The sequence below is a fragment of the Salvelinus namaycush genome, chromosome 19, assembly GCF_016432855.1.
Source record: "Salvelinus namaycush isolate Seneca chromosome 19, SaNama_1.0, whole genome shotgun sequence".
NCBI classification, from domain to species: domain Eukaryota; kingdom Metazoa; phylum Chordata; class Actinopteri; order Salmoniformes; family Salmonidae; genus Salvelinus; species Salvelinus namaycush.
The window spans coordinates 8,952,631-8,980,623 of NC_052325.1; the positions used below are offsets into that span (position 1 = coordinate 8,952,631).

The 27,993-nt window shown below is 44.9% G+C and overlaps 1 protein-coding gene across 1 annotated transcript in view; it reads left to right on the forward strand.

The window, feature by feature from the left end:
- Window positions 1-932: 932 nt before the first annotated feature.
- Window positions 933-27,993, forward strand: part of LOC120063680 (dedicator of cytokinesis protein 9-like) — a 111,377-nt gene continuing 84,316 nt past the window's right edge. Inside the window, exons 1-3 of the mRNA XM_039013976.1 lie at window positions 933-1,040; window positions 14,555-14,671; window positions 27,516-27,605. Of these exons, the coding sequence (XP_038869904.1) occupies window positions 933-1,040; window positions 14,555-14,671; window positions 27,516-27,605 (315 nt within the window). The remainder of the gene's footprint in view (window positions 1,041-14,554; window positions 14,672-27,515; window positions 27,606-27,993) is intronic.

Genomic DNA, 27,993 nt, shown 5'->3' on the forward strand with positions numbered 1-27,993 from the left:
TTAAAATGGCAGATTATGTGGGTCAGGATTTGATGTTAAAATGGCAGATTATGTGGGTCAGGATTTGATGTTAAAATGGCAGATTATGTGGGTCAGGATGTGTGAAATATGTTTTCTGAGGCTACACTACAAACTCAATCTGAGGAGTTGATTCTAGTTGATAACTGATGTTGACACGGGAAAAACCACTACTCATCGGTTCTGCTGATGTGTAAGTGTGTTCCCTCACAGATATGAATTCTCTAGATGTTTGTCAAATTCCTTGAATAAATGACATAATGTATGTCAATGGAAGTACACTATTCTAGTCTCCCTATCTATTATAGTCTTACTTCTCTATGTTATTCTCCATGCTGAAATGGGAAGCAGCTCTATTTACAGCTGTTGTTACATAAGGCCTGGATCCATGGACTGGACAGTCCCTTGAACTAGAAGAACAGTGGCATGGAAGGTGGCATCTTTGTCTGGCATTGTCAGCCCGTGTCATTAAAGTCCAGGTGGAAGCTGAGGGGTCAGATGACTGCAGCAGGAGGAGGAGGAGGAGGAGGTGTGTGTGTGTGTGTGTGTGTGTGTGTGTGTGTGTGTGTGTGTGTGTGTGTGTGTGTGTGTGTGTGTGTGTGTGTGTGTGTGTGTGTGTGTGTGTGTGTGTGTGTGTGTGTGTGTGTGTGTGTGAAGGCTGTAACTCCCCCAGGAAGGCAGGCAGGCAGCGCAGCTGAGTGTGGGAGGGGCCGTCTCTCTCCGTAGCCTGGGTGTGAGTCTAGGACTGGGAGGCTCAGAAATTCAGACACAGAGTGGTCTGAGAGAGAGAGAGAGAGAGAGAGCTATAGGGGCTCAGGAGAACTTCCCTAACTTTACCCTCCGTTGGACATGCTGGCTGCCTATTGCTGCTCTTTGGGATCTAGTGAGGACATTTGTGACCACAGCTGTTGACAATGCAAGGAAGGGCTAACAAAGCCCCTAAGAAGGAGCTGGTGATTGACTCTCCCCAGCAGTACAAGAGTTTGGCTGGAGCCGAGGTGGAGGCAGTGCCACAGGTGGTGGTAAGTCACGGAATGAGGGGATAACCTAGCAATGGTTTCAGCTGAGACACTAAAAGTTACTTTAGTAGTTGGCTGAATTTCTTTACCACATGTTTTGGGTTGGAAACTGTAAGTGGTAGCTAAAGTGGTTGTGTGACTTCATCACATTTCAGCAGTGCTCGAGGATATTGTTTACAGTCAAATAGCACTCAATAGTCCTTGTTGTGGTGTAGTTGTAGCATAACTATTGTGAAGTCAGGTGTCTGGAACCTCTGAACTGGCCTTGTCCTGCTAGCAGCTTCATGACTAGTCTGGAATGGCCTTGTACTGCTAGCAGCTTCATGACTAGTCTGGAACCTCTGAACCGGCCTTGTTCTGCTAGCAGCTTCATGACTAGTCTGGAACCTCTGAACCGGCCTTGTCCTGCTAGCAGCTTCATGACTAGTCTGGAACCTCTGAACCGGCCTTGTTCTGCTAGCAGCTTCATGACTAGTCTGGAACCTCTGAACCGGCCTTGTTCTGCTAGCAGCTTCATGACTAGTCTGGAACCTCTGAACCGGCCTTGTTCTGCTAGCAGCTTCATGACTAGTCTGGAACCTCTGAACCGGCCTTGTTCTGCTAGCAGCTTCATGACTAGTCTGGAACCTCTGAACCGGCCTTGTCCTGCTAGCAGCTTCATGACTAGTCTGGAACCTCTGAACCGGCCTTGTCCTGCTAGCAGCTTCATGACTAGTCTGGAACCTCTGAACCGGCCTTGTCCTGCTAGCAGCTTCATGACTAGTCTGGAACCTCTGAACCGGCCTTGTCCTGCTAGCAGCTTCATGACTAGTCTGGAACCTCTGAACCGGCCTTGTCCTGCTAGCAGCTTCATGACTAGTCTGGAACCTCTGAACCGGCCTTGTTCTGCTAGCAGCTTCATGACTAGTCTGGAACCTCTGAACCGGCCTTGTCCTGCTAGCAGCTTCATGACTAGTCTGGAACCTCTGAACCGGCCTTGTCCTGCTAGCAGCTTCATGACTAGTCTGGAACCTCTGAACCGGCCTTGTTCTGCTAGCAGCTTCATGACTAGTCTGGAACCTCTGAACCGGCCTTGTCCTGCTAGCAGCTTCATGACTAGTCTGGAACCTCTGAACCGGCCTTGTTCTGCTAGCAGCTTCATGACTAGTCTGGAACCTCTGAACCGGCCTTGTCCTGCTAGCAGCTTCATGACTAGTCTGGAACCTCTGAACCGGCCTTGTCCTGCTAGCAGCTTCATGACTAGTCTGGAACCTCTGAACCGGCCTTGTCCTGCTAGCAGCTTCATGACTAGTCTGGAACCTCTGAACCGGCCTTGTCCTGCTAGCAGCTTCATGACTAGTCTGGAACCTCTGAACCGGCCTTGTTCTGCTAGCAGCTTCATGACTAGTCTGGAACCTCTGAACCGGCCTTGTCCTGCTAGCAGCTTCATGACTAGTCTGGAACCTCTGAACCGGCCTTGTTCTGCTAGCAGCTTCATGACTAGTCTGGAACCTCTGAACCGGCCTTGTTCTGCTAGCAGCTTCATGACTAGTCTGGAACCTCTGAACCGGCCTTGTTTTGCTAGCAGCTTCATGACTAGTATGGAACCTCTGAACTGGCCTTGTTCTGCTAGCAGCTTCATGACTAGTCTGGAACCTCTGAACCGGCCTTGTTCTGCTAGCAGCTTCATGACTAGTCTGGAACCTCTGAACCGGCCTTGTTCTGCTAGCAGCTTCATGACTAGTCTGGAACCTCTGAACCGGCCTTGTCCTGCTAGCAGCTTCATGACTAGTCTGGAACCTCTGAACCGGCCTTGTTCTGCTAGCAGCTTCATGACTAGTCTGGAACCTCTGAACCGGCCTTGTTCTGCTAGCAGCTTCATGACTAGTCTGGAACCTCTGAACCGGCCTTGTTCTGCTAGCAGCTTCATGACTAGTCTGGAACCTCTGAACCGGCCTTGTTCTGCTAGCAGCTTCATGGCTAGTCTGGAATGGCCTTGTCCTGCTAGCAGCTTCATGACTAGTCTGGAACCTCTGAACCGGCCTTGTTCTGCTAGCAGCTTCATGACTAGTCTGGAACCTCTGAACCGGCCTTGTTCTGCTAGCAGCTTCATGACTAGTCTGGAACCTCTGAACCGGCCTTGTTCTGCTAGCAGCTTCATGACTAGTCTGGAACCTCTGAACCGGCCTTGTTCTGCTAGCAGCTTCATGACTAGTCTGGAACCTCTGAACCGGCCTTGTTCTGCTAGCAGCTTCATGACTAGTCTGGAACCTCTGAACCGGCTTTGTTCTGCTAGCAGCTTCATGACTAGTCTAGAATGGCCTTGTTCTGCTAGCAGCTTCATGACTAGTCTGGAACCTCTGAACCGGCCTTGTTTTGCTAGCAGCTTCATGACTAGTCTGGAACCTCTGAACTGGCCTTGTTCTGCAAGCAGCTTCATGACTAGTCTGGAACCTCTGAACCGGCCTTGTTCTGCTAGCAGCTTCATGACTAGTCTAGAATGGCCTTTTCCTGCTAGCAGCTTTATGACTAGTCTAGAATGGCCTTGTCCTGCAAGCAGCTTCATGGCTAGTCTAGAATGGCCTTTTCCTGCTAGCAGCTTCATGGCTAGTCTAGAATGGCCTTGTCCTGCTAGCAGCTTCATTAGTCTAGAATGGCCTTGTCCTGCTAGCAGCTTCATGGCTAGTCTAGAATGGCCTTGTCCTGCTAGCAGCTTCATGGCTAGTCTAGAATGGCCTTGTCCTGCTAGCAGCTTTATGACTAGTCTAGAATGGCCTTGTCCTGCTAGCAGCTTTATGACTAGTCTAGAATGGCCTTGTCCTGCTAGCAGCTTCATGGCTAGTCTAGAATGGCCTTGTCCTGCTAGCAGCTTCATGGCTAGTCTAGAATGGCCTTGTCCTGCTAGCAGCTTCATGGCTAGTCTAGAATGGCCTTGTTCTGCTAGCAGCTTCATTAGTCTAGAATGGCCTTGTCCTGCTAGCAGCTTCATTAGTCTAGAATGGCCTTGTCCTGCTAGCAGCTTCATGGCTAGTCTAGAATGGCCTTGTCCTGCTAGCAGCTTTATGACTAGTCTAGAATGGCCTTGTCCTGCTAGCAGCTTTATGACTAGTCTAGAATGGCCTTGTCCTGCTAGCAGCCTCATGGCTAGTCTAGAATGGCCTTGTCCTGCTAGCAGCTTTATGACTAGTCTAGAATGGCCTTGTCCTGCTAGCAGCTTTATGACTAGTTTAGAATGGCCTTGTCCTGCTAGCAGCTTCATGGCTAGTCTAGAATGGCCTTGTCCTGCTAGCAGCTTCATGACTAGTCTAGAATGGCCTTGTCCTGCTAGCAGCTTCATGACTAGTCTAGAATGGCCTTGTCCTGCTAGCAGCTTCATGACTAGTCTAGAATGGCCTTGTCCTGCTAACAGCTTCATGACTAGTCTAGAATGGCCTTGTTCTGCTAGCAGCTTCATGGCTAGTCTAGAATGGCCTTGTTCTGCTAGCAGCTTCATGACTAGTCTAGAATGGCCTTGTTCTGCTAGCAGCTTCATGACTAGTCTAGAATGGCCTTGTCCTGCTAACAGCTTCATGACTAGTCTAGAATGGCCTTGTTCTGCTAGCAGCTTCATGACTAGTCTAGAATGGCCTTGTTCTGCTAGCAGCTTCATGGCTAGTCTAGAATGGCCTTGTCCTGCTAGCAGCTTCATAACTAGTCTAGAATGGCCTTGTTCTGCAAGCAGCTTCATGTCTAGTCTAGAATGGCCTTGTCCTGCTAGCAGCTTCATGGCTAGTCTAGAATGGCCTTGTCCTGCTAGCAGCTTCATAGCTAGTCTAGAATGGCCTTGTTCTGCTAGCAGCTTCATGACTAGTCTAGAATGGCCTTGTTCTGCTAGCAGCTTCATGACTAGTCTAGAATGGCCTTGTTCTGCTAGCAGCTTCATGACTAGTCTAGAATGGCCTTGTTCTGCTAGCAGCTTCATGACTAGTCTAGAATGGCCTTGTCCTGCTAGCAGCTTCATGGCTAGTCTAGAATGGCCTTGTTCTGCTAGCAGCTTCATGACTAGTCTAGAATGGCCTTGTTCTGCTAGCAGCTTCATGGCTAGTCTAGAATGGCCTTGTCCTGCTAGCAGCTTCATGGCTAGTCTAGAATGGCCTTGTCCTGCTAGCAGCTTCATAGCTAGTCTAGAATGGCCTTGTTCTGCTAGCAGCTTCATGGCTAGTCTAGAATGGCCTTGTCCTGCTAGCAGCTTCATGGCTAGTCTAGAATGGCCTTGTCCTGCTAGCAGCTTCATAGCTAGTCTAGAATGGCCTTGTTCTGCTAGCAGCTTCATGACTAGTCTAGAATGGCCTTGTTCTGCTAGCAGCTTCATGACTAGTCTAGAATGGCCTTGTTCTGCTAGCAGCTTCATGACTAGTCTAGAATGGCCTTGTTCTGCTAGCAGCTTCATGACTAGTCTAGAATGGCCTTGTCCTGCTAGCAGCTTCATGGCTAGTCTAGAATGGCCTTGTTCTGCTAGCAGCTTCATGACTAGTCTAGAATGGCCTTGTTCTGCTAGCAGCTTCATGGCTAGTCTAGAATGGCCTTGTCCTGCTAGCAGCTTCATGGCTAGTCTAGAATGGCCTTGTTCTGCTAGCAGCTTCATGGCTAGTCTAGAATGGCCTTGTTCTGCTAGCAGCTTCATGACTAGTCTAAAATGGCCTTGTTCTGCTAGCAGTTTCACGACTAGTCTGGGAGCTCTGAGCTGGCCTTGTCCTGCTAGCAGCTTCTAGGAGGACAATATTTTAATTATTCCACACAATGGTGCAGGCTCACATTTCAAAAGTGCATTGTGTCCGACAGTGGAGAGGAACGTTGGACTCTGCTGATGTTAAACTAGCTGTATAGACCAAGATACTGAATTGCAGTCTTTAGAGGTAATTACTGTAGTGTATACCTCTTATAAAAGTCCCCTCCTTGTTCATTCAGCTCAAAAGTCAATCATAATAACAGATGTACTGTTCAATCCATGGCAGGTTGAATTTGTCATCTGATTGGTCTTGGATTACCTGAACAGCGTATTTAAATCGAAGTGAAATTCAACCGTATCCAATAGAAAGGGACCGCAGACTGTTCCGGTGTAAAGTAGTAGTGTAGTGAGAGATGGAAGCTGAGTCCCGGTGAAAAACCTCCATCAGAGTGGTAGAGAGTTGGACTTTGACTCCAGAAGAAGCTATTTTTGTTAACTATTTCCTATGGTGAGTAGAACTGTAGAACTGCCATTTCTATGGTGAGTAGAACTGTAGAACTGCCATTTCTATGGTGAGTAGAACGGCCGTTTCTATGGTGAGTAGAACTGACGTTTCTATGGTGAGTAGAACTGCCGTTTCTATGGTGAGTAGAACTGCCGTTTCTATGGTGAGTAGAACGGCCGTTTCTATGGTGAGTAGAACGGCCGTTTCTATGGTGAGTAGAACGGCCGTTTCTATGGTGAGTAGAACTGACGTTTCTATGTTGAGTAGAACTGCCGTTTCTATGGTGAGTAGAACTGACGTTTCTATGGTGAGTAGAACTGACGTTTCTATGGTGAGTAGAACTGCCGTTTCTATGGTGAGTAGAACGGCCGTTTCTATGGTGAGTAGAACTGCCGTTTCTATGGTGAGTAGAACGGCCGTTTCTATGGTGAGTAGAACGGCCGTTTCTATGGTGAGTAGAACTGCCGTTTCTATGTTGAGTAGAACGGCCGTTTCTATGGTGAGTAGAACGGCCGTTTCTATGGTGAGTAGAACGGCCGTTTCTATGGTGAGTAGAACGGCCGTTTCTATGGTGAGTAGAACTGCCGTTTCTATGGTGAGTAGAACTGACGTGTCTATGGTGAGTAGAACGGCCGTTTCTATGGTGAGTAGAATGGCCGTTTCTATGGTGAGTAGAACGGCCGTTTCTATGCTGAGTAGAACTGACGTTTCTATGGTGAGTAGAACGGCCGTTTCTATGGTGAGTAGAACTGACGTTTCTATGGTGAGTAGAACGGCCTTTTTTTCAAAAGGCTAAAATTTCCCAGAGGCACTTGTTGTTAATAAGGAATAGTTGCCCTTCTGTTTCAAATCATATGCACTATTTAACCATGTTGTCACTGAGCCGCACTACCCATCGTTTGTGATAAGTCTCTGGTTGCCCTCATGTAATATTATAATATATGCCATTTAGCAGACGCTTTTATCCAAAGCAACTTACAGTCATGCGTGCGTCCATTTTACGTATGCAAGTTCTGCGAATCGAACCCACTACCTGGTGTTACAAGCACCATGCTCTACCAGCTGAGCTACAAAGAACCACTTGACCTACTATCTCAGAGATGAAAATACAGTGGGTGCTGTATTGTACTGTACTGTACTGTACTGTGCTCTGCTGTGCTGTACTGTGGTGTGCTGTACTGTACTATGCTGTGCTGTACTGTACTATGCTGTACTGTGGTGTACTGTGCTGTACTGTACTCTGCTGTGCTGTACTGTGCTCTGCTGTGCTGTACTGTACTGTGCTGTACTGTACTGTACTGTACTGCACTGTGGTGTACTGTACTGTACTGTACTGTGCTGTACTGTACTATGCTGTGGTGTACTGTACTGTACTGTGCTGTACTGTACTATGCTGTGGTGTACTGTACTGTACTGTACTGTACTATGCTGTGGTGTACTGTACTGTACTGTACTGCACTGTGGTGTACTGTACTATGCTGTGGTGTACTGTACTGTACTGTACTGTGGTGTACTGTACTATGCTGTGCTGTACTGTACTGTACTGTACTGTGCTGTACTGTACTATGCTGTGGTGTACTGTACTATGCTGTGCTGTACTGTACTGTACTGTACTGTGCTGTACTGTGCTGTACTGTACTGTACTGTACTGTGCTGTACTGTACTATGCTGTGGTGTACTGTACTATGCTGTGCTGTACTGTACTGTACTGTACTGTGCTGTACTGTACTGTACTGTACTGTGCTGTACTGTGCTGTACTGTACTGTGGTGTACTGTACTGTGCTCTGCTGTGCTGTACTGTACTGTACTGTGTGGTACTGTGCTGTACTGTACTGTGCTGTGCTGTGCTGTACTGTACTGTACTGTACTGTGCTCTGCTGTGCTGTACTGTACTGTGCTGTACTGTGGTGTACTGTGCTGTACTGTGCTGTACTGTACTGTGCTGTATGAGGATCAGGGTCATCACTACAGCAGTGGACTGGGCTGTGGTCATGGCGGTGGGCTGAGGGAGTGAGAATGACTGGGCTGTGGTCATGGCTGAGGGAGTGAGAATGACTGGGCTACAGTCAGTGAATAGACATTTTCTTATCCAGGGCTTACTCTGTGGTTTGTCTGAATATGCTTGTCTGGTCCCTGACATAGGCATATGGAGAACCTCAACGGTCATGTGGACAGTGGGAGGAAGGTTGACAATAGGCAAATCAAATAACATTTTATTTGTCACATGCGCCGAATACAACAGGTGTAGACCTGAACGTGGAATGCTTACTTACAAGCCCTTAACCAACAATGCAGTTCAATAAATAGAGTTAAGAAAATATTTACTAAATAAACAAAAGTAAAAAGTAACACAAAAAAATGACATAACAATAACAAGGCTATATACAGGGGTCACCGGTACCGAGTCAATGTGCGGGTGTACAGGTAGTCGAGGTAATTTGTAAAGTGACTATGCACAGGTAATTAACAGCAAGTAGCAGTAGTGTAAAAACAAAGGGTGTCAATGTAAATAGTCCGGGTGAAGTCATGACGGAGAGTGTAGGCTCCTGAGTGGCGCAGCGGTATAAGGCACTGCATCTCAGTGCTGGAGGTGTCACTACAGACCCTGGTTCGATTCCAGGTTGTATCACAACCGGCTGTGATTGAGAGTCTCATAGGACGGCGCACAATTAACCCAGCTGGGGTAGGCCTTCCTTATAAATAAGAATTTGTTCTTAACTGACTTGCCTTGTTAAATAAATAAAAATATGGCTCAGGAATCAATCACATAATGCACATGTGATATTGGCTAAATTAAATGTGTACTATTTGTCCTCAAGTCCCTGTATTGAATTGAATGAGCTTTTTGTGTTTTCTTTAATAGTGTGTAGCATATTGTTGGCTTCCGTAGGCTGATGATTGGCTTACTGTTGTAAAATCTGTCAGCAGTCACCTGGCCCCCAGGTGTGTCATGCCCAGGAATTGTCTGGGAAAATCCCTGTTTAGTGAGGTTTCTACAGTATTGGCTCCTGTGGGCTTAACAGTAAACATAACTGTCATATTCAATGTGTAGTCACTGAATTAGAGGCGCCTTTTGCTTTCAAAGAATGTCGAATTCCATGTACAGGTTAATACCTGGAATCAGGACAGGCTACCTATGTTTATAATGTTATGTAGCCAGGGTTTACAGTAAGCTGACTCTATGGCAGGTTGGCCTTGTGTAGCTGTGGGGCCCCACACACACCAGCGACTCTGCTCTGTGATCATAGCGATGTGGTGATTTCAGCTGACAGAGGATAAGTGTGCACACACACACACACAGCTCATCTGTCTGGACTGTTATCTCCCAGTAATCTGTATTCATGTCTCCTCACACACCTGGCCTGAGAGCATGACTCTGTCAGCTGTCATTCGTGTTCTTGTCTCAGTGTGTTAGAAAGTGTGTGTGCGTGTGTCAGACCTCAATGCGGGTATGTTTGGGCACGTTTGCGTGTCTTCACAGTACGTGTGTGTGTGTGTATTCATGCTTGCATAAGCCAGCGTCACTCTTCTGAAGAATGTCTGATAATACCCTCACAGGCTAGGAGCAGATAGGAAGACACCCTCCTCCTCGCTGTCTTGCACTTGTCCAGTGGATTGTGACTGTGAAAGGGACAAAAACAGTGATCTCTCCAGTCAACACTGAGGTGCTGACTGTGTTATTAGCATGGCCGCTAGCAATACATCTTAAAACTGGTCCATTAATAAGACTCTCCCTCTGAGATCATCATCCTAGATGTCGAAGCAACTGTACTGCTGCTCAACCCAAAGTCCTGGCTCTCTACCGGAGCTGTTGAGAATGTATAGATTTAGTCGTCTCAAGCTGTTGAGAATGTATAGATTTAGTCGTCTCAAGTTGTTGAGAATGTATAGATTTAGTCGTCTCAAGCTGTTGAGAATGTATAGATTTAGTCGTCTCAAGCTGTTGAGAATGTATAGATTTACTCGTCTCAAGCTGTTGAGAATGTATAGATTTAGTCGTCTCAAGCTGTTGAGAATGTATAGATTTAGTCATCTCAAGCTGTTGAGAATGTATAGATTTAGTCGTCTCAAGCTGTTGAGAATGTATAGATTTAGTCATCTCAAGCTGTTGAGAATGTATAGATTTAGTCGTCTCAAGCTGATGAGAATGTATAGATTTAGTCATCTCAAGCTGTTGAGAATGTATAGATTTAGTCGTCTCAAGCTGTTGAGAATGTATAGATTTAGTCGTCTCAAGTGTTCTGTGCCTCTATGGCCACTATGTATTATTACTGCTTGATGAGTGTATGTCTGAACTGTGCCATATCGTATACACTACCATGATAATACCACCAACATTATCATATAGCAAAGTCCCTTGTGTTTCAGTGGATTCATATAGTTCAATGGACATTGTCATCGTCAGTGATGGATGTGGTCTGTAGCAGCACTATCGAGGTATCTTATGTAACTCCACTGCCTGCTGTGGTACAGCTTGTCCAAGCAGAAGACATTACGTGAGATGCAAAAGCTACAGTTGATTCCCTCTGGAATGAAATCTACATTCTTATCTGCTTAAGGCCTTATGTTGATATGAACAACAATGCGTCACAATTCTGTTTTTAAAATACTCCCGAAAGTTGATTATATAACAGTTCAATGTTTTTAGCTAACTGTAATCATATCAATCAGAAAACCAGATGGTTTGGACGGTGAGGTTCAAACATTCATATAGATACCATGTGTGTTCTCTAAACATTAGATAGTGTAGCTCTTACCCATGGTGTTGAGTTGTAACGTGCTCCTTAGTGACGGGACAGAGCTGTGTGTTAGCTGTCAGAGAGTGATGTCATACTGATCCTCCCTTCCATCAGAGCTGTGTGTTAGCTGTCAGAGAGTGACATGATGTCATAATAATCCTGCCTTCCATCAGAGCTGTGTGTTAGCTGTCAGAGAGTGATGTCATACTGATCCTCCCTTCCATCAGAGCTGTGTGTTAGCTGTCAGAGAGTGATGTCATAATAATCCTGCCTTCCATCAGAGCTGTGTGTTAGCTGTCAGAGAGTGATGTCATACTGATCCTCCCTTCCATCAGAGCTGTGTGTTAGCTGTCAGAGAGTGATGTCATAATGATCCTGCCTTCCATCAGAGCTGTGTGTTAGCTGTCAGAGAGTGATGTCATAATGATCCTGCCTTCCATCAGAGCTGTGTGTTAGCTGTCAGAGAGTGATGTCATAATGATCCTGCCTTCCATCAGAGCTGTGTGTTAGCTGCCAGAGAGTGATGTCATACTGATCCTCCCTTCCATCAGAGCTGTGTGTTAGCTGTCAGAGAGTGATGTCATAATGATCCTGCCTTCCATCAGAGCTGTGTGTTAGCTGTCAGAGAGTGATGTCATAATGATCCTGCCTTCCATCAGAGCTGTGTGTTAGCTGCCAGAGAGTGATGTCATACTGATCCTCCCTTCCATCAGAGCTGTGTGTTAGCTGTCAGAGAGTGATGTCATAATAATCCTGCCTTCCATCAGGGAGCTAGTAAAGGCGGATGTGTTCTCTGTGGGCGGCTGCAGGCTGCAGCCCTCGTAGGGTTGTCGCGGGGGGGCTAACAGATAGCATATGTGAGAAGGGCCCCAGCAGCTACAGATTCTCTGAGCTCAACTTACAATACTGACTGCGTCCCAAATGTATTACTTTTGACCAGGGCCCAAGTTCACTTCTTAGCTCTCCTTTTGAAGTCCACAGTGAGACTCCGCCATCTTTATGTTGTGTGTTAGAGTTGAGAAAGTCCTCCCTAAAAGAGATATCCACCTTTTCAAAGCACTCCTCTGGTCGGCTTTGAAAACAGCATGTTGTCTGTGTAAATACCTGGATATTATCAACATGTTGTCTGTGTAAATACCTGTATATTAACAGCATGTTGTCTGTGTAAATACCTGTATATTAACAGCATGTTGTCTGTGTAAATACCTGTATATTAACAGCATGTTGTCTGTGTAAATAACTGTATATTAACAGCATGTTGTCTGTGTAAATACCTGTATATTATCAACATGTTGTCTGTGTAAATACCTGTATATTATCAACATGTTGTCTGTGTAAATACCTGTATATTATCAACATGTTGTCTGTGTAAATACCTGTATATTATCAACATGTTGTCTGTGTAAATACCTGTATATTATCAACATGTTGTCTGTGTAAATACCTGTATATTATCAACATGGTCTCTGTGTAAATACCTGTATATTATCAACATGTTGTCTGTGTAAATACCTGTATATTATCAGCATGTTGTCTGTGTAAATACCTGTATATTATCAACATGGTCTCTGTGTAAATACCTGTATATTATCAACATGTTGTCTGTGTAAATAACTGTATATTAACAGCATGTTGTCTGTGTAAATACCTGTATATTATCAAAATGTCTGTGTAAATACCTGTATATTATCAACATGTTGTCTGTGTAAATACCTGTATATTATCAACATGTTGTCTGTGTAAATACCTGTATATTATCAACATGTTGTCTGTGTAAATACCTGTATATTATCAACATGTTGTCTGTGTAAATACCTGTATATTAACAGCATGTTGTCTGTGTAAATACCTGTATATTAACAGCATGTTGTCTGTGTAAATACCTGTATATTATCAACATGTTGTGTTTGTAAATACCTGTATATTAACAGCATGTTGTCTGTGTAAATACCTGTATATTATCAACATGTTGTGTTTGTAAATACCTGTATATTAACAGCATGTTGTCTGTGTAAATACCTGTATATTATCAACATGTTGTCTGTGTAAATACCTGTATATTAACAGCATGTTGTCTGTGTAAATACCTGTATATTATCAACATGTTGTCTGTGTAAATACCTGTATATTATCAACATGGTCTCTGTGTAAATACCTGTATATTAACAGCATGTTGTCTGTGTAAATACCTGGATATTATCAACATGTTGTCTGTGTAAATACCTGTATATTATCAACATGTTGTCTGTGTAAATACCTGTATATTAACAGCATGTTGTCTGTGTAAATAACTGTATATTAACAGCATGTTGTCTGTGTAAATACCTGTATATTATCAACATGTTGTGTTTGTAAATACCTGTATATTAACAGCATGTTGTCTGTGTAAATACCTGTATATTATCAACATGTTGTCTGTGTAAATACCTGTATATTATCAGCATGTTGTCTGTGTAAATACCTGTATATTATCAACATGTTGTCTGTGTAAATACCTGTATATTATCAACATGTTGTCTGTGTAAATACCTGGATATTATCAACATGTTGTCTGTGTAAATACCTGTATATTATAAACGTGTTGTCTGTGTAAATACCTGTATATTATCAAAATGTCTGTGTAAATACCTGGATATTATCAACATGTTGTCTGTGTAAATACCTGTATATTATCAACATGTTGTCTGTGTAAATACCTGTATATTATCAACATGTTGTCTGTGTAAATACCTGTATATTATCAACATGTTGTCTGTGTAAATACCTGTATATTAACAGCATGTTGTCTGTGTAAATACCTGTATATTAACAGCATGTTGTCTGTGTAAATACCTGTATATTATCAACATGTTGTCTGTGTAAATACCTGTATATTATCAACATGGTCTCTGTGTAAATACCTGTATATTAACAGCATGTTGTCTGTGTAAATACCTGGATATTATCAACATGTTGTCTGTGTAAATACCTGTATATTATCAACATGTTGTCTGTGTAAATACCTGTATATTAACAGCATGTTGTCTGTGTAAATAACTGTATATTAACAGCATGTTGTCTGTGTAAATACCTGTATATTATCAACATGTTGTGTGTGTAAATACCTGTATATTAACAGCATGTTGTCTGTGTAAATACCTGTATATTAACAGCATGTTGTCTGTGTAAATACCTGTGTATTATCAGCATGTTGTCTGTGTAAATACCTGTATATTATCAACATGTTGTCTGTGTAAATACCTGTATATTATCAACATGTTGTCTGTGTAAATACCTGTATATTATCAACATGTTGTCTGTGTAAATACCTGTATATTATCAACATGTTGTCTGTGTAAATACCTGTATATTATCAACATGTTGTCTGTGTAAATACCTGTATATTATCAACATGTTGTCTGTGTAAATACCTGTATATTATCAACATGGTCTCTGTGTAAATACCTGTATATTATCAACATGTTGTCTGTGTAAATACCTGTATATTATCAACATGTTGTCTGTGTAAATACCTGTATATTATCAACATGTTGTCTGTGTAAATACCTGTATATTAACCGCATGTTGTGTCTATGTGTTCCCCAGGTGAAGCCCAAAGTTATCGAACCGCTGGACTATGAGACTGTTCTTGTCCAGAGGAAGACCCAGATTCTCAGTGATGTCCTCCGGGACATGCTGCAGTTCCCCCAGGAGGACTTCCAGGTGAGTCACCTCTGGCCTTCTGACCTGGCACCAGAACCAGGCTCAGATACCATTAGTGTGTCCCGCATGGCGTCCTAGCGGTACCGGAGCCAAGTCCAGGTCCAAAAGGCTCCTTAACAAGTTCTATCCCCAAGCCATAAGACTGCTGAACAATGAATCAAATGGCCACCCAGACTATTTACAATGACCTCCCTCCCTTGTTTTTACACTGCTGCTACTCGCTGTCTATTATCTATGCATAACCTACATGTACAAATGACCTCAATTACCTCGACTAACCTGTACCCCCCCCGCATATTGACTCGGTACCGGTACCCCCTGTATATAGCCTTATTATTGTTATTTTATTGTGTTACTTATTTATTGTTTAAAAAAAAAATCTTTAGTATTTCTTAACTCTTTTTCTTGAACTGCGTTGTTGGTTAAGGGGATTGTAAGTAAGCATTTCACTGTAAGGTCTACCTACACCTGTTGTATTCGGCACGTGACAAATAAAATTTGCTTTGATATTCCTTATATAGTCCGCTGTTTTTGAGCAGGGCTCAGAGATTGCCAGACAGAATAGAACACCATTTGACTAGACTGCTACAGAATAACTGTCCCGAGTAAGGAATAACTGTCCCGAGTAAGGAATAACTGTCCCGAGTAAGGAATAACTGTCCCGAGTAAGGAATAACTGTCCCGAGTAAGGAATAACTGCAGAGTAAGGAATAACTGTCCCGAGTAAGGAATAACTGTCCCGAGTAAGGAATAACTGTCCCGAGTAAGGAATAACTGTCCCGAGTAAGGAATAACTGCAGAGTAAGGAATAACTGTCCCGAGTAAGGAATAACTGTCCCGAGTAAGGAATAACTGTCCCGAGTAAGGAATAACTGCAGAGTAAGGAATAACTGCAGAGTAAGGAATAACTGTCCCGAGTAAGGAATAACTGTCCCGAGTAAGGAATAACTGTCCCGAGTAAGGAATAACTGTCCCGAGTAAGGAATAACTGTCCCGAGTAAGGAATAACTGCCGAGTAAGGAATAACTGCAGAGTAAGGAATAACTGTCCCGAGTAAGGAATAACTGTCCCGAGTAAGGAATAACTGTCCCGAGTAAGGAATAACTGTCCCGAGTAAGGAATAACTGTCCCGAGTAAGGAATAACTGCAGAGTAAGGAATAACTGCAGAGTAAGGAATAACTGCAGAGTAAGGAATAACTGTCCCGAGTAAGGAATAACTGTCCCGAGTAAGGAATAACTGTCCCGAGTAAGGAATAACTGCAGAGTAAGGAATAACTGCAGAGTAAGGAATAACTGTCCCGAGTAAGGAATAACTGTCCCGAGTAAGGAATAACTGTCCCGAGTAAGGAATAACTGTCCCGAGTAAGGAATAACTGTCCCGAGTAGTCAGTGAGGTAAGGATGGATATAATTTATTGCTGACGGTAAACAATCTGTCAATGTTGATAAGATCTTGATAGTTTCCATTATAGTGTACCATGTTGCATAATTGCTATCAACTTAATGTAATCTATCAACATCAAATAAAATACAATTGTATTTGTGACATGCGCCGAATACAACAGGTGTAGACTTTTCCCTGAAATGCTTGCTTTACGAGCCCTTCCCAACGATGCAGTTTAAAAATAAAATGGTAACATGTGCTGCTATATACAGGGAGTACCAGTACCAGATCAATGTGGAGCTATATACAGGGAGTACCAGTATCAGATCAATGTGGAGCTATATACAGGGAGTATTAGTACCAGATCAATGTGGAGCTATATACAGGAAGTACCAGTATCAGATCAATGTGGAGCTATATACAGAGAGTACCAGTACCAGATCAATATGGAGCTATATACAGGGAGTACCAGTACCAGATCAATGTGGAGCTATATACAGGGAGTACAAGTACCATATCAATGTGGAGCTATATACAGGGAGTACCAGTACCAGATCAATGTGGAGCTATATACAGAGAGTACCAGTACTATATACAGGGAGTACCAGTACCAGATCAATGTAGAGCTATATACAGGGAGTACCAGTACCAGATCAATGTGGAGCTATATACAGGGAGTACCAGTACTATATACAGGGAGTACCAGTACCAGATCAATGTAGAGCTATATACAGGGAGTACCAGTACCAGATCAATGTGGAGCTATATCCAGGGAGTACCAGATCAATGTGGAGCTATATACAGGGAGTACCAGTACCAGATCAATGAGGAGCTATATACAGGGAGTACCAGTACCAGATCAATGTGGAGCTATTGTCACGTTCCTGACCGGTTTTCTGTTATTTTGTATGTGTTTGACGGTCAGGGCGTGAGTTTGGGTGGGTAGTCTATGTTATGTGTTTCTATGTTTGTTTAAGGGTGACCTGATATGGCTCTCAATTAGAGGCAGGTGGTTTTCATTTCCTCTGATTGAGAGTCATATTAAGGTAGGTGTTTTCACATTGTTTGTTGTGGGTGGTTGTCTCCTGTGTCTGTGTACGTTGCGCCACACGGGACTGTTTTCGGTTTGTTTGTTCGTTTGTTCGGTTTATGTAGTCTGTTCCTGTTTCATGCGTTCTTCGTTATATGTAAGTTCTTATGTTCAGGTGCGTCTACGTCGTTTGTTGTTTTGTAGTTTGTTAAAGTGTTTTCGTGTTTTTTTCGTCTTGTTCAATAAATCAGTATGTCATATTCCAACGCTGCATTTTGGTTCAATCCCTGCTCCTCCTCTTCGGATGAAGAGGAGGAGGAAAGCCGTTACAGAACCACCCACCACACCAGAACCAAGCAGCATGAATTTGAGCAGTGGCCTGCTACACAGGAATCCTGGACATGGGATGAAGTATTGGAGGGAAAAGGACACTGGGCTCACATTGGGGAATATCGCCGCGCTCGTGAGGAGATGGAAGCAGCGAGAGCCCAGGAGCGGTGGTATGAGGAGGCAGCAAAGAGACGTGGCTGGAAACCGGAGAATGAAGCTCAAAACCGCAGATATGAAGGTACGCGGCTAGCAAGGAAGCCCGAGAAGAAACCCCAAAAATTTCTTGGGGGGGGGGGCTAAGAGGTAGTGGGTCTAGGGCAGGTAGGAGACCTGCGCCCACTTCCCAGGCTAACCGTGGAGAGCGGGAGTACGGGCAGACACCGTGTTACGCAGTAGAGCGCACGGTGTCTCCTGTACGTGTGCATAGCCCGGTGCGGGTTATTCCACCTCCCCGCACTGGTAGGGCTAGATTGAGCATTGAGCCAAGTGCCATGAAGCCGGCTCTACATATCTGGCCACCAGTAAGTCTCCTTGGGCCGGCTTACATGGCACCAGCCTTACGCATGGTGTCCCCGGTTCGCCTACATAGCCCGGTGCGGGTTATTCCACCTCCCCGCACTGGTCAGGCGACGGGGAGCATACAACCAGGTAAGGTTGGGCAGGCTCAGTGCTCAAGGGAGCCAGTACGCCTACACGGTCCGGTATTTCCGGCGCCACCTTCCCGCCCCAGCCTAGTACCACCAGTGCCTACACCACGCACCAGGCTTCCAGTGCGTTTTCAGAGCCCTGTTCCTCCTCCACGCACTCTCCCTATGGTGCGTGTCTCCAGCCCAGTGCCTCCAGTTCCGGCACCACGCACTAAGCCACCTGTGCGTCTCCAGAGCCCTGTACGCACTGTTCCTTCTCCCCGCACTCGCCCTGAGGTGCGTGCCCTTAGCCCGGTACCACCAGTTCCGGTACCACGCACCAGGCCTATAGTGCGCTTCGAGAGGTCAGTGTGCCCTGTCCCTGCTCCCCGCACTAGCCTGAAGGTGTGTGTCCTTAGCCCGGTGCCTCCAGTTCCGGCACCACGCACCAGGCCTACAGTGCGCCTCATCCGGCCAGAGCCATCCGTCTGCCCAGTGCCATCTGAGCCATCCGTCTCCCCAGCGCCATCTGAGCCATCCGTCTCCCCAGCGCCATCTGAGCCATCCGTCTCCCCAGCGCCATCTGAGCCATCCGTCTGCCCAGTGCCGTCTGAACCATCCGTCTGTCCCGAGCCATTAGAGCCGCCCGTCTGTCCCGAGCCGTCAGAGCCGTTAGTCAGTCAGGAGCCGCTAGAGCCATTCGTCAGTCAGGATCTGCCAGAGCCGCCAACCAGACAGGATCTGCCAGAGCCGCCAACCAGACAGGATCTGCCAGAGCCGCCAACCAGACAGGATCTGCCAGAGCCGCCAACCAGACAGGATCTGCCAGAGCCGCCAACCAGACAGGATCTGCCAGAGCCGCCAACCAGACAGGATCTGCCAGAGCCGTCAGCCAGCCATGAGCGTCCAGAGCCGTCAGCCAGCCATGAGCGTCCAGAGCCGTCAGCGAGCCATGAGCGTCCAGAGCCGTAAGCCAGCCATGAGCGTCCAGAGCCGTCAGCCAGCCATGAGCGTCCAGAGCCGTCAGCTAGCCATGAGCGTCCAGAGCCGTCAGCTAGCCATGAGCGTCCAGAGCCGTCAGCTAGCCATGAGCGTCCAGAGCCGTCAGCCAGCCATGAGCGTCCAGAGCCGTCAGCCAGCCATGAGCGTCCAGAGCCGTCAGCCAGCCATGAGCGTCCAGAGCCGTCAGCTAGCCATGAGCGTCCAGAGCCGTCAGCCAGTCATGAGCTGCCCCTCAGCCCAGAGCGGCCATTTATCCAGAACTGCCTCTCAGTCCAGAGCTGTCTCTCTGTCCGGAGCTGCCCTTCAGTCCGGAGTTGCCCCTCTATCCTGAGCTACCTCTCTATCCTGACCTACCTCTCTGTCCTGAGCTATCTCTCTGTCCTGAGCTACCTTATCCCGGTGCTGCCCCTTATATCGACGGTACCCTTTAAATTAAGTGGGTGGAATAGGAGGGTGGTCATTCAGAGGGGGAGACGTAAGCTGGGATTGACTATGGTGGGGTGGGGACCTCGCCCAGAGCCTGAGCCACCACCGTGGTCAGACGCCCACCCAGACCCTCCCCTAGACTTTTGGTGGTGCGTTCGGAGTACGCACCTTGAGGGGGGGGTTATGTCACGTTCCTGACCGGTTTTCTGTTATTTTGTATGTGTTTGACGGTCAGGGCGTGAGTTTGGGTGGGTAGTCTATGTTATGTGTTTCTATGTTTGTTTAAGGGTGACCTGATATGGCTCTCAATTAGAGGCAGGTGGTTTTCATTTCCTCTGATTGAGAGTCATATTAAGGTAGGTGTTTTCACATTGTTTGTTGTGGGCGGTTGTCTCCTGTGTCTGTGTACGTTGCGCCACACGGGACTGTTTTCGGTTTGTTTGTTCGTTTGTTCGGTTTATGTAGTCTGTTCCTGTTTCATGCGTTCTTCGTTATATGTAAGTTCTTATGTTCAGGTGCGTCTACGTCGTTTGTTGTTTTGTAGTTTGTTAAAGTGTTTTCGTGTTTTTTTCGTCTTGTTCAATAAATCAGTATGTCATATTCCAACGCTGCATTTTGGTTCAATCCCTGCTCCTCCTCTTCGGATGAAGAGGAGGAGGAAAGCCGTTACAGCTATATACAGGGAGTACCAGTACCAGATCAATGTGGAGCTATATACAGGGAGTACCAGATCAATGTGGAGCTATATACAGGGAGTACCAGTACCAGATCAATGTGGAGCTATATACAGGGAGTACCAGATCAATGTGGAGCTATATACAGGGAGTACCAGTACCAGATCAATGTGGAGCTATATACAGGGAGTACCAGATCAATGTGCAGGGGTACAAGGTATTTGAGGTAGATATGTACATGAAGGCAGAGGTTCAGTCCCAGGGTCCCTAGCTTGGTGATGAGCTTGGAGGGGACTATGGTGTTGAACGCTGAACTGTAGTCTATGAACAGCATCCTCACATAGTTATTTCCCCTCTTGTCCAAGTGGGAGGTTGTTTGTTTATGACCCCATACAGTTCGTTGAGTGCCAGAGTGGTGTTGGCTTATGGAGGGATGTACAGTCGTGGGCAGTCGTGATAATTATGGATGAGAACTCTCTTGTTTGATAAAAGGGTCTGCAGCTTACCATGAGGTATTCTATATCAGGTGAACAAAAGCACGAGATTTCCTTCACACTTGAAGCAGCACACCAGTTGTTATGTATGAACAAACGCACTCCACCTCCTTTCGACTTCCCGAAGCCGCCGTCCCGTCCTGCCATTGGATGGAGAATCCACCGAGTACTATGTGCATAGTGTCATCATCCAGCCATCATCCATCAGTCCTTTCTGCCTCCCACATGCATGTTTTGGTTGTCGTGTTTATTGTGATTTCATGCTATTTCAGTGCGGCCCAGCCAGGCCCATGTTGCGAGAGTACGGTGAGGTCATTCACAGAGGCTTACCTTACGTTTGCATCCCTGCTTCACGCTTTAGAGGTCAGGGGTCATCTGTTTTGTTGTGATAGTGTAAGGAAGGGCTAGGCCTATCTCTAGCCCCATTCAGCAGGACTTAGCCCATGTCACCCTCTAAAACTTTCCATCTCTACACGACACATTATGAAATGGGAATCTGGCCTGGCAGAAGCACTTCAGGAAGTGAGACCTCTTTGGAAAATGCTCTTAACAGTGACAGGAATGACATCCTGTATCAGCAAAGCATGACCCTTCCTCACTGTCTCACGATCCAACGGATATTTTTTCTCTCTCGTCTATTGAGAAGGTTCTTTTGTTTCAGAAGCCATAATGGTTTTTAGATATTATCCGTAGGATATAGCTATGTTGAAAAATAAACATTTGAAAGGAAAGGCTCAATTTCCTAGATTTATTCAGCGGGTTAACAGTTTTTTTGCTTTATGGCCAGAAAATAAGAACACTGTTACACTCGTTGATGGAGGATCGGACCAAGGTGCAGCGTGGTAGGCGTACATCTTTCTTTTATTGATGACACCAAAAAAACAAATACAAAACGAAACACACCGTTCTGTAGGGCTGGAAAGCAACAGTACAAAAACAAGATCCCACAAACTAAGGTGGAAAAAAGGCTGCCTAAGTGTGATCCCCAATCAGAGACAACGATAGACAGCTGCCTCTGATTGGGAACCATACCCGGCCAATAAAGAAATAGAAAAACTAGAATGCCCACCCTAATCACACCCTGACCTAACCAAATAGAGAAATAAAAAGGCTCTCTAAGGTCAGGGCGTGACAAATACTTACTGACGCTTACTCATGGACTATCAAGCTATCCAATTCCTCAGTCAACAGTGGAACTCTCTGCTCTGGCCATGACATACGAGTCCTGCATGCCGTACACTACAAGCGGCGTGTTGTGAAGGGAGTGACAGGTGATGACATCTGAAGACATCTTGACTGAGCCCCAACATTTGTTTAGGTCAGATGACTCTCTAAACCTTTATTCTTCTTTATTCAAGCGTTTTATCCGGCAGTATGTCAGGACCTTTCAATTGTGGGCATTCAGTATTATAAGCATGTAAAGGGGGGATTCAGTGTTATAGGCAGGTAAAGGGGGATTCAGTATTATAGGCAGGTATAGGGGGATTCAGTGTTATAGGCAGGTATAGGGGGATTCAGTGTTATAGGCAGGTATAGGCGGATTCAGTATTATAGGCAGGTAAAGGGGGGATTCACTATTATAGGCAGGTAAAGGGGGATTCAGTATTATAGGCAGGTAAAGGGGGATTCAGTATTATAGGCAGGTATAGGGGGATTCAGTGTTATTAAACTCCCAGACACTGATAACTGTGAAGTGATCGGAGCCTATAAATCCAGTCCAGATCCAGCTGAGCTCATCTGATCACACTGCTAGTCTGTGGGCTGTTCTTGTCTGGTGTGTAAATCTTTTGTTGGCAGACACTGCCTCAGCTAAGGACCTACTGTCAGGTTTCTCTACCCTGCTGCCCCCCCCCCCCCCCCCCCCTCCCCCCATTGGAGGTTGTTATTAAATTATAATTTCAGAGCGAACAGAGACTTAAATATTTAAGAAAATAAATGGTGAGACTGTGTTTACGTTGTCTCCATCTGGACTTGATCAGCCTGGCGATAGGAGAGCCAACCACTGGTTCCTCCAGGTTTAGTCAACGTGCCTTCTTAGGGAATTTGTTTGGGATTACTACTATTCATCTTCCTCCTCCTATTCCGCCTCTTCCTCATCTTCCGCTTCCTCATCGTCCTATTCATCCTCTTCTTATTCATCCTCTTCTTATTCATCCTCTTCCTCCTCTTCATCTTCCTCACCTTCCACTTCCTATTCATCCTCTTCCTATTCATCCTCTTCCTCATCCTCTTCTTCCTATTCCTATTCATCCTATTCCTATTCATCCTCTTCCTATTCATCCCCTTCCTCTTTCTCCCTATTGGAGCCACTTCAGCATGGCAGGATGGTTCTAATACAACTCTTCGTATGTCTTCAAGTACTAGGGTTCAGAGAGAGACCTGAGGGGAACAGGAGATAAGGAGAAGTGTAATAGTAATTTCCGGAGAAGTACATATGGGAGATTCCTCTGTAGTAGCAGACCTACAATATGTATCATCAGTGATTGACCCCAGGACGTTCAGCAAAGTGTTGTGAGGGACGACGTGCTAGTGGCTCCATGCTGGGTGTAGCTGGATCTCATGCTGGTCTTTTCACTAGAGATCTCCACTGTGCTCCATAGAGACTAATATCCCCTGTGCTTCCTCTTGTCCACTTCCTGACTCCCTCTGGCCTCCTCCAGCCTACTCGTCCATTTGTTTCTGCTGGTTAGATCATGGAGAGATTACCATCTCCCAGCATGAAACTTGGGGCTGGGGAGTGGAAGTGGAGGAGGGGACTCTGTCTCACAAATAGGACCTTAATACGGTCCTCATTGCAGTTGTCGTACATGATTGAATGCTTATGGTGATTGTCGCCTAACCAAATGGAAATTCTAATGACGTAGTCAATCACTGAATCAGATCTAGTCCTCTGCTGATGACACAAATGCACTACTATTCATGAGCAGCTTTGTTTCTGAGGAATTGTCACGAAAAAATAAACATGATGGACAATGAAACATTACAGTACATTACGCCAGCAATGTTAAAACTGATTTGGTGACTCTCTATGGTAAAATTGTGAGGCAACCTCACTCGTCCCATAACTTATTAATTGTATTTTTGGCAGGCAGCAGAGGGCTAGGCTTTACTAGCACTAACTACTAACTAACTATTTACTAGCGCTAACTATTCACATCAACCACAGTCACTGACTGTAACCCTGCACTCCTGTACGTTAGGTTAGTTACCTGAAAGGACCTCTAGACCCGTCGTTAGGCTCAAAGACCAAATCTGTACAGTGCATAATAATATCCCACTGATTCACAAGGAAATCATTTCAGCAAGAAAATATGAGATAGAGCTATTCTCTTTCTTTTAGTGGTACTGCACCTTGGGGTGATGTTTGGTCTAGTATTGATTAGCCTTGGGGTGAGGTTTGGTCTAGCATTGATTAGCTGTGGGGTGAGGTTTGGTCTAGTATTGATTAGCCTTGGGGTGAGGTTTGGTCTAGTATTGATTAGCCTTGGGGTGAGGTTTGGTCAAGCATTGATTAGCCGTGGGGTGATGTTTGGTCTAGTATTGATTAGCATTGGGGTGATGTTTGGTCTAGTATTGATTAGCCTTGGGGTGAGGTTTGGTCTAGCATTGATTAGCCTTGGGGTGAGGTTTGGTCTAGCATTGATTAGCCTTGGGGTGAGGTTTGGTCTAGCATTGATTAGCCTTGGGGTGAGGTTTGGTCTAGCAATTTGAATGTCTATTTTCCATCCTTTGTTTGGGCATTGCGAATAGAAAATGATGTCTGTACTGGCCTGCTCTGGCTTTTGTGTCTCATTTCACAGTCTGTGACTCAATTCAAGTTTAATTGGAGAGCTACTTTGCCCTGCATGCTGGACAAATCATGAAAATGTGTCTGCTGGAGTTCAGAGATAATGACGAAAGCAGACCTATAGGTTAAGTTGCTCAGCAAAAGCTGCATGAACAGGAAATCTACAGCTGTGTTGGATTGCTTACGTCACCACTGTCCCATTGCCCCGATCTTGAAAATACTGTATGCTTTACCATAAGTCAGGGACCACAGACACATCTCTGTCACGGTTCTCCTTTGAACTATGTCCAGTTTGGCTTTAAAAGGATTTGAGGTAGGTGAGGAAGTTAATGTTTGTTATTCTTGCAGTTAGCCTAGTGGACTACTAACAGCAAGGTTGCAAGATCAAATCCCCGAGCCGACAAGGTAAAAATCTGTTGTTCTGCGCCTGAACAAGGCAGTTAACCCACTGTTCCTAGGCTGTCATTGAACATAAGAATTTGCCTAGTAAAATAAAGAAAAAATGATTTGCTGTAGTTTGTTTCTCTCTCACCCATGTGGGGTAACTGTACTCTGCTGCATCCTCTGTAGTGGTGCTTTTTTTCTTCATATCTCCTACTTTAAAGATGTTAATTTGAAAGGTTTCTGCTTAAGGAATCACCATGGAGTAAACATCTAGAGAGGATAGGGGTACAAAACACTCTGTTGAACAGTTATTATCAGGGGGAATCTCCTTTTTAGTGAGACGTGTCAGACAGGTCTCCAATGGGAACTCAAAACTAGGCTCCTAACTGGGATGAAAAGGTGCTGTTAAGAATGAAGAACAACAGCAGGGATCTCCAAACAGTAGTTGACTTTCATAAATCCTCCTGCACGTCAAGACATTACTCATATCTAAAAATGAGTCCCACATATACAGTAATTCATTCTCAAAATGTATCTGTCTTAGTGAAAAACGGTCTTACTGAAAATGAAGTCCTACTGCGTAGGTTCTGTGTAGTTAGGTTAGAGGCCTTGTGAATGGGTGATGAGGGTCTTACTGAAAATGAAGTCCTACTGAGTAGGTTCTGTGTAGTTAGGTTAGAGGCCTTGTGATGAGGGTTGAACGTGTCAAGATATTTTCTGTGAGGACTGGCATGTTGAAAGCACTGAGTTCCTAGTTATTCTAGTGGTATTATGTTGATACTGTAGATACTACTAGGTGTATCTGTGTTGCGTCATTCCGTCAGTCCAACACCCACCACCAGCTGAAGGAAACAGCCATTAGAGAGAGAGAGCAGGAGAAAGGTAGTGGAGGTGTTGAGACACAGAGTTTTTTATTTTATTTTTTATTTAACTTTTATTTAACCAGGTAGGCCAGTTGAGAACAAGTTCTCATTTACAACTGCGACCTGGCCAAGATAAAGCAAAGCCGTTCGACACATATAACAACACAGAGTTACACACATGGAATAAACAAAGGTACAGTCAATAACACAACAGATAAAGTCTATATACAGTGTGTGCAAAAGTACAGGGGCCGGATTCACAAAATCATCTTAAGAAGACATTTCTTCTTAACTGCAATTTTTTTCTTTAATTATAGACTTATGAAGAAAGTTAAGCAAAGTTGCTATTCCTCAATAAAGTTATTGGAAATGTTCTTAAAGTTTTTCTATGTTTCTTCCTAAGAAAAAAAGTTAAGAACAAATGGAATTCTTGAAAATAATGTTTTAGGATTTCTTCTTGGAAATGTACTTACCTTTAGGACAGCTAAACCCGTGTCCTGAGACGAATGGATTCGCCTGTAAACATGAACGTTTTCTAGCGCCACAGACACAGTTGGCTACCGGATATTTAAATACAGCAAGAAAACAAATTATACACACATTATCTAGCTAGCTAGTAATTAACAACGTATTACAATATTCTATAAGTGTTAAATAGCTAACGCTATCTCGTCAATTTGCAAAAAAAGAACTTGGCTAACTTAGGTAACGCGTAACGTCGTTAGCTATGTTGTTGGCTATAATGTCGTTACACGTTAGCTAGCTAACGTAGCTACCTAACTTACCTGTTGCGCAGTCCCTCTACCACCATCTCTCCTATCATGGACGACACCTTCTCCTCCAGCTGGTCCACATGAATGGTCTCTACGCTCCCTTCTTCTTAGCAGCCGCCTTGATGTCGGACCACTTATTTTTTACGCCGTCACTGTCCCTTGCTATACCCCCGGCGGCAGAGACAGACACGGCCACTCTCACCCATCCTCTCTTTTTGGTGTCTGCAGTGACCCAGCAGTTATTCAGTCTCCCCAACAGCAACCTTTTCCTGGCTGCTCTTTCCTCCACCATCACGTCAAGCTCTTGTTTGCTGATGGGTTTTTTGCTCTTTCCTTGGTTATCCATTTTTATTTTGATATAGCTAATCTGATGGCTATAATGTGTGAAAAATAATGAAATAACCAAATCCTATCATCCCTGTCACGTAAGCTTATTTATTGGTTTCAAGCATGTCACTAATGTCAATGACACATAAGAAGATATTTACGAAGTTCTTAAGAAAAATATTTACGAAGTTCCTAAGAACATTTTAGAGGAACTGCATTTACGAACTATCTTATGAACTTATTATTTTTTTCCTAAAGAAACCTCTTACGTTTTTTCATAAGGAATGTTTTGTGAATCCGGCCCCAGCTCCTCAGGGAGGAGGGCTGGGCTGGGTGGCTGAGAACCAGGCTGAGGCCCTGGGTGTGTCTGTCTGTATGTGGTTCCCTAGCCCCGGCCTGGAGCTCAACAATGTGTAGGAGAGGAGCATCCCATTCTGGCCCTGCCTCCCTCTCTGCCCTCTAGAACCTCCACAGACCTGAGACCATTCTCTAGCATGAAACAATATTTTCCCGGAGCATTTAGTAAACCAGGTCCACATACTGTAGTACTGAGAAAAAAACATGTTAGGAATCTGTGTTGTCATTCCCGAAGGATGTCTTGTATAGCTGTCTTTTCTTAATCTGTCGTGATTTACCGTTTTGGGTTAATTGTCAGAGCATCACTCTACGCTCATCCAGTCTCATAATTTAACCAGAGCCTGGCATGAACTTGATTTAATAAATAAAACTGTTTTCCGTCTACAGATTTCGACTCAGAGACGCCAAGGAAGAACTGTCTACCCCACAGTGCCTGAGAACGCTGAGAAGGAGGCGCAGAGTCTGTTTGTCCAAGAGGTAAGATCCTACGAGTGCAATAATCACAGTGGTTTTATTGACAGTTAGGTGTTGGCATTGAGATGTGCCATTACTTTCACCATGCAGCCATTGTCACGTTCCTGACCTGTTTTCTCTTGTTTTTGTATGTGTTTAGTTGGTCAGGGCGTGAGTTGGGGTGGGCATTCTATGTTATGTGTTTCTATGTTTAGGTTCATTGTCATTTAGCCTGATATGGTTCTCAATCAGGGACAGGTGTCTTACGTTTCCTCTGATTGAGAACCATATTTAGGTAGGTTGTTCACACTGTTTGTTTGTGGGTGGTTGTCTTCCGTGTCTGTGTCTGTGCACCACACGGGACTGTTTCGTTTGTTCGTTCGTTTGTGTAGTCTGTACCTGTTCATGCGTT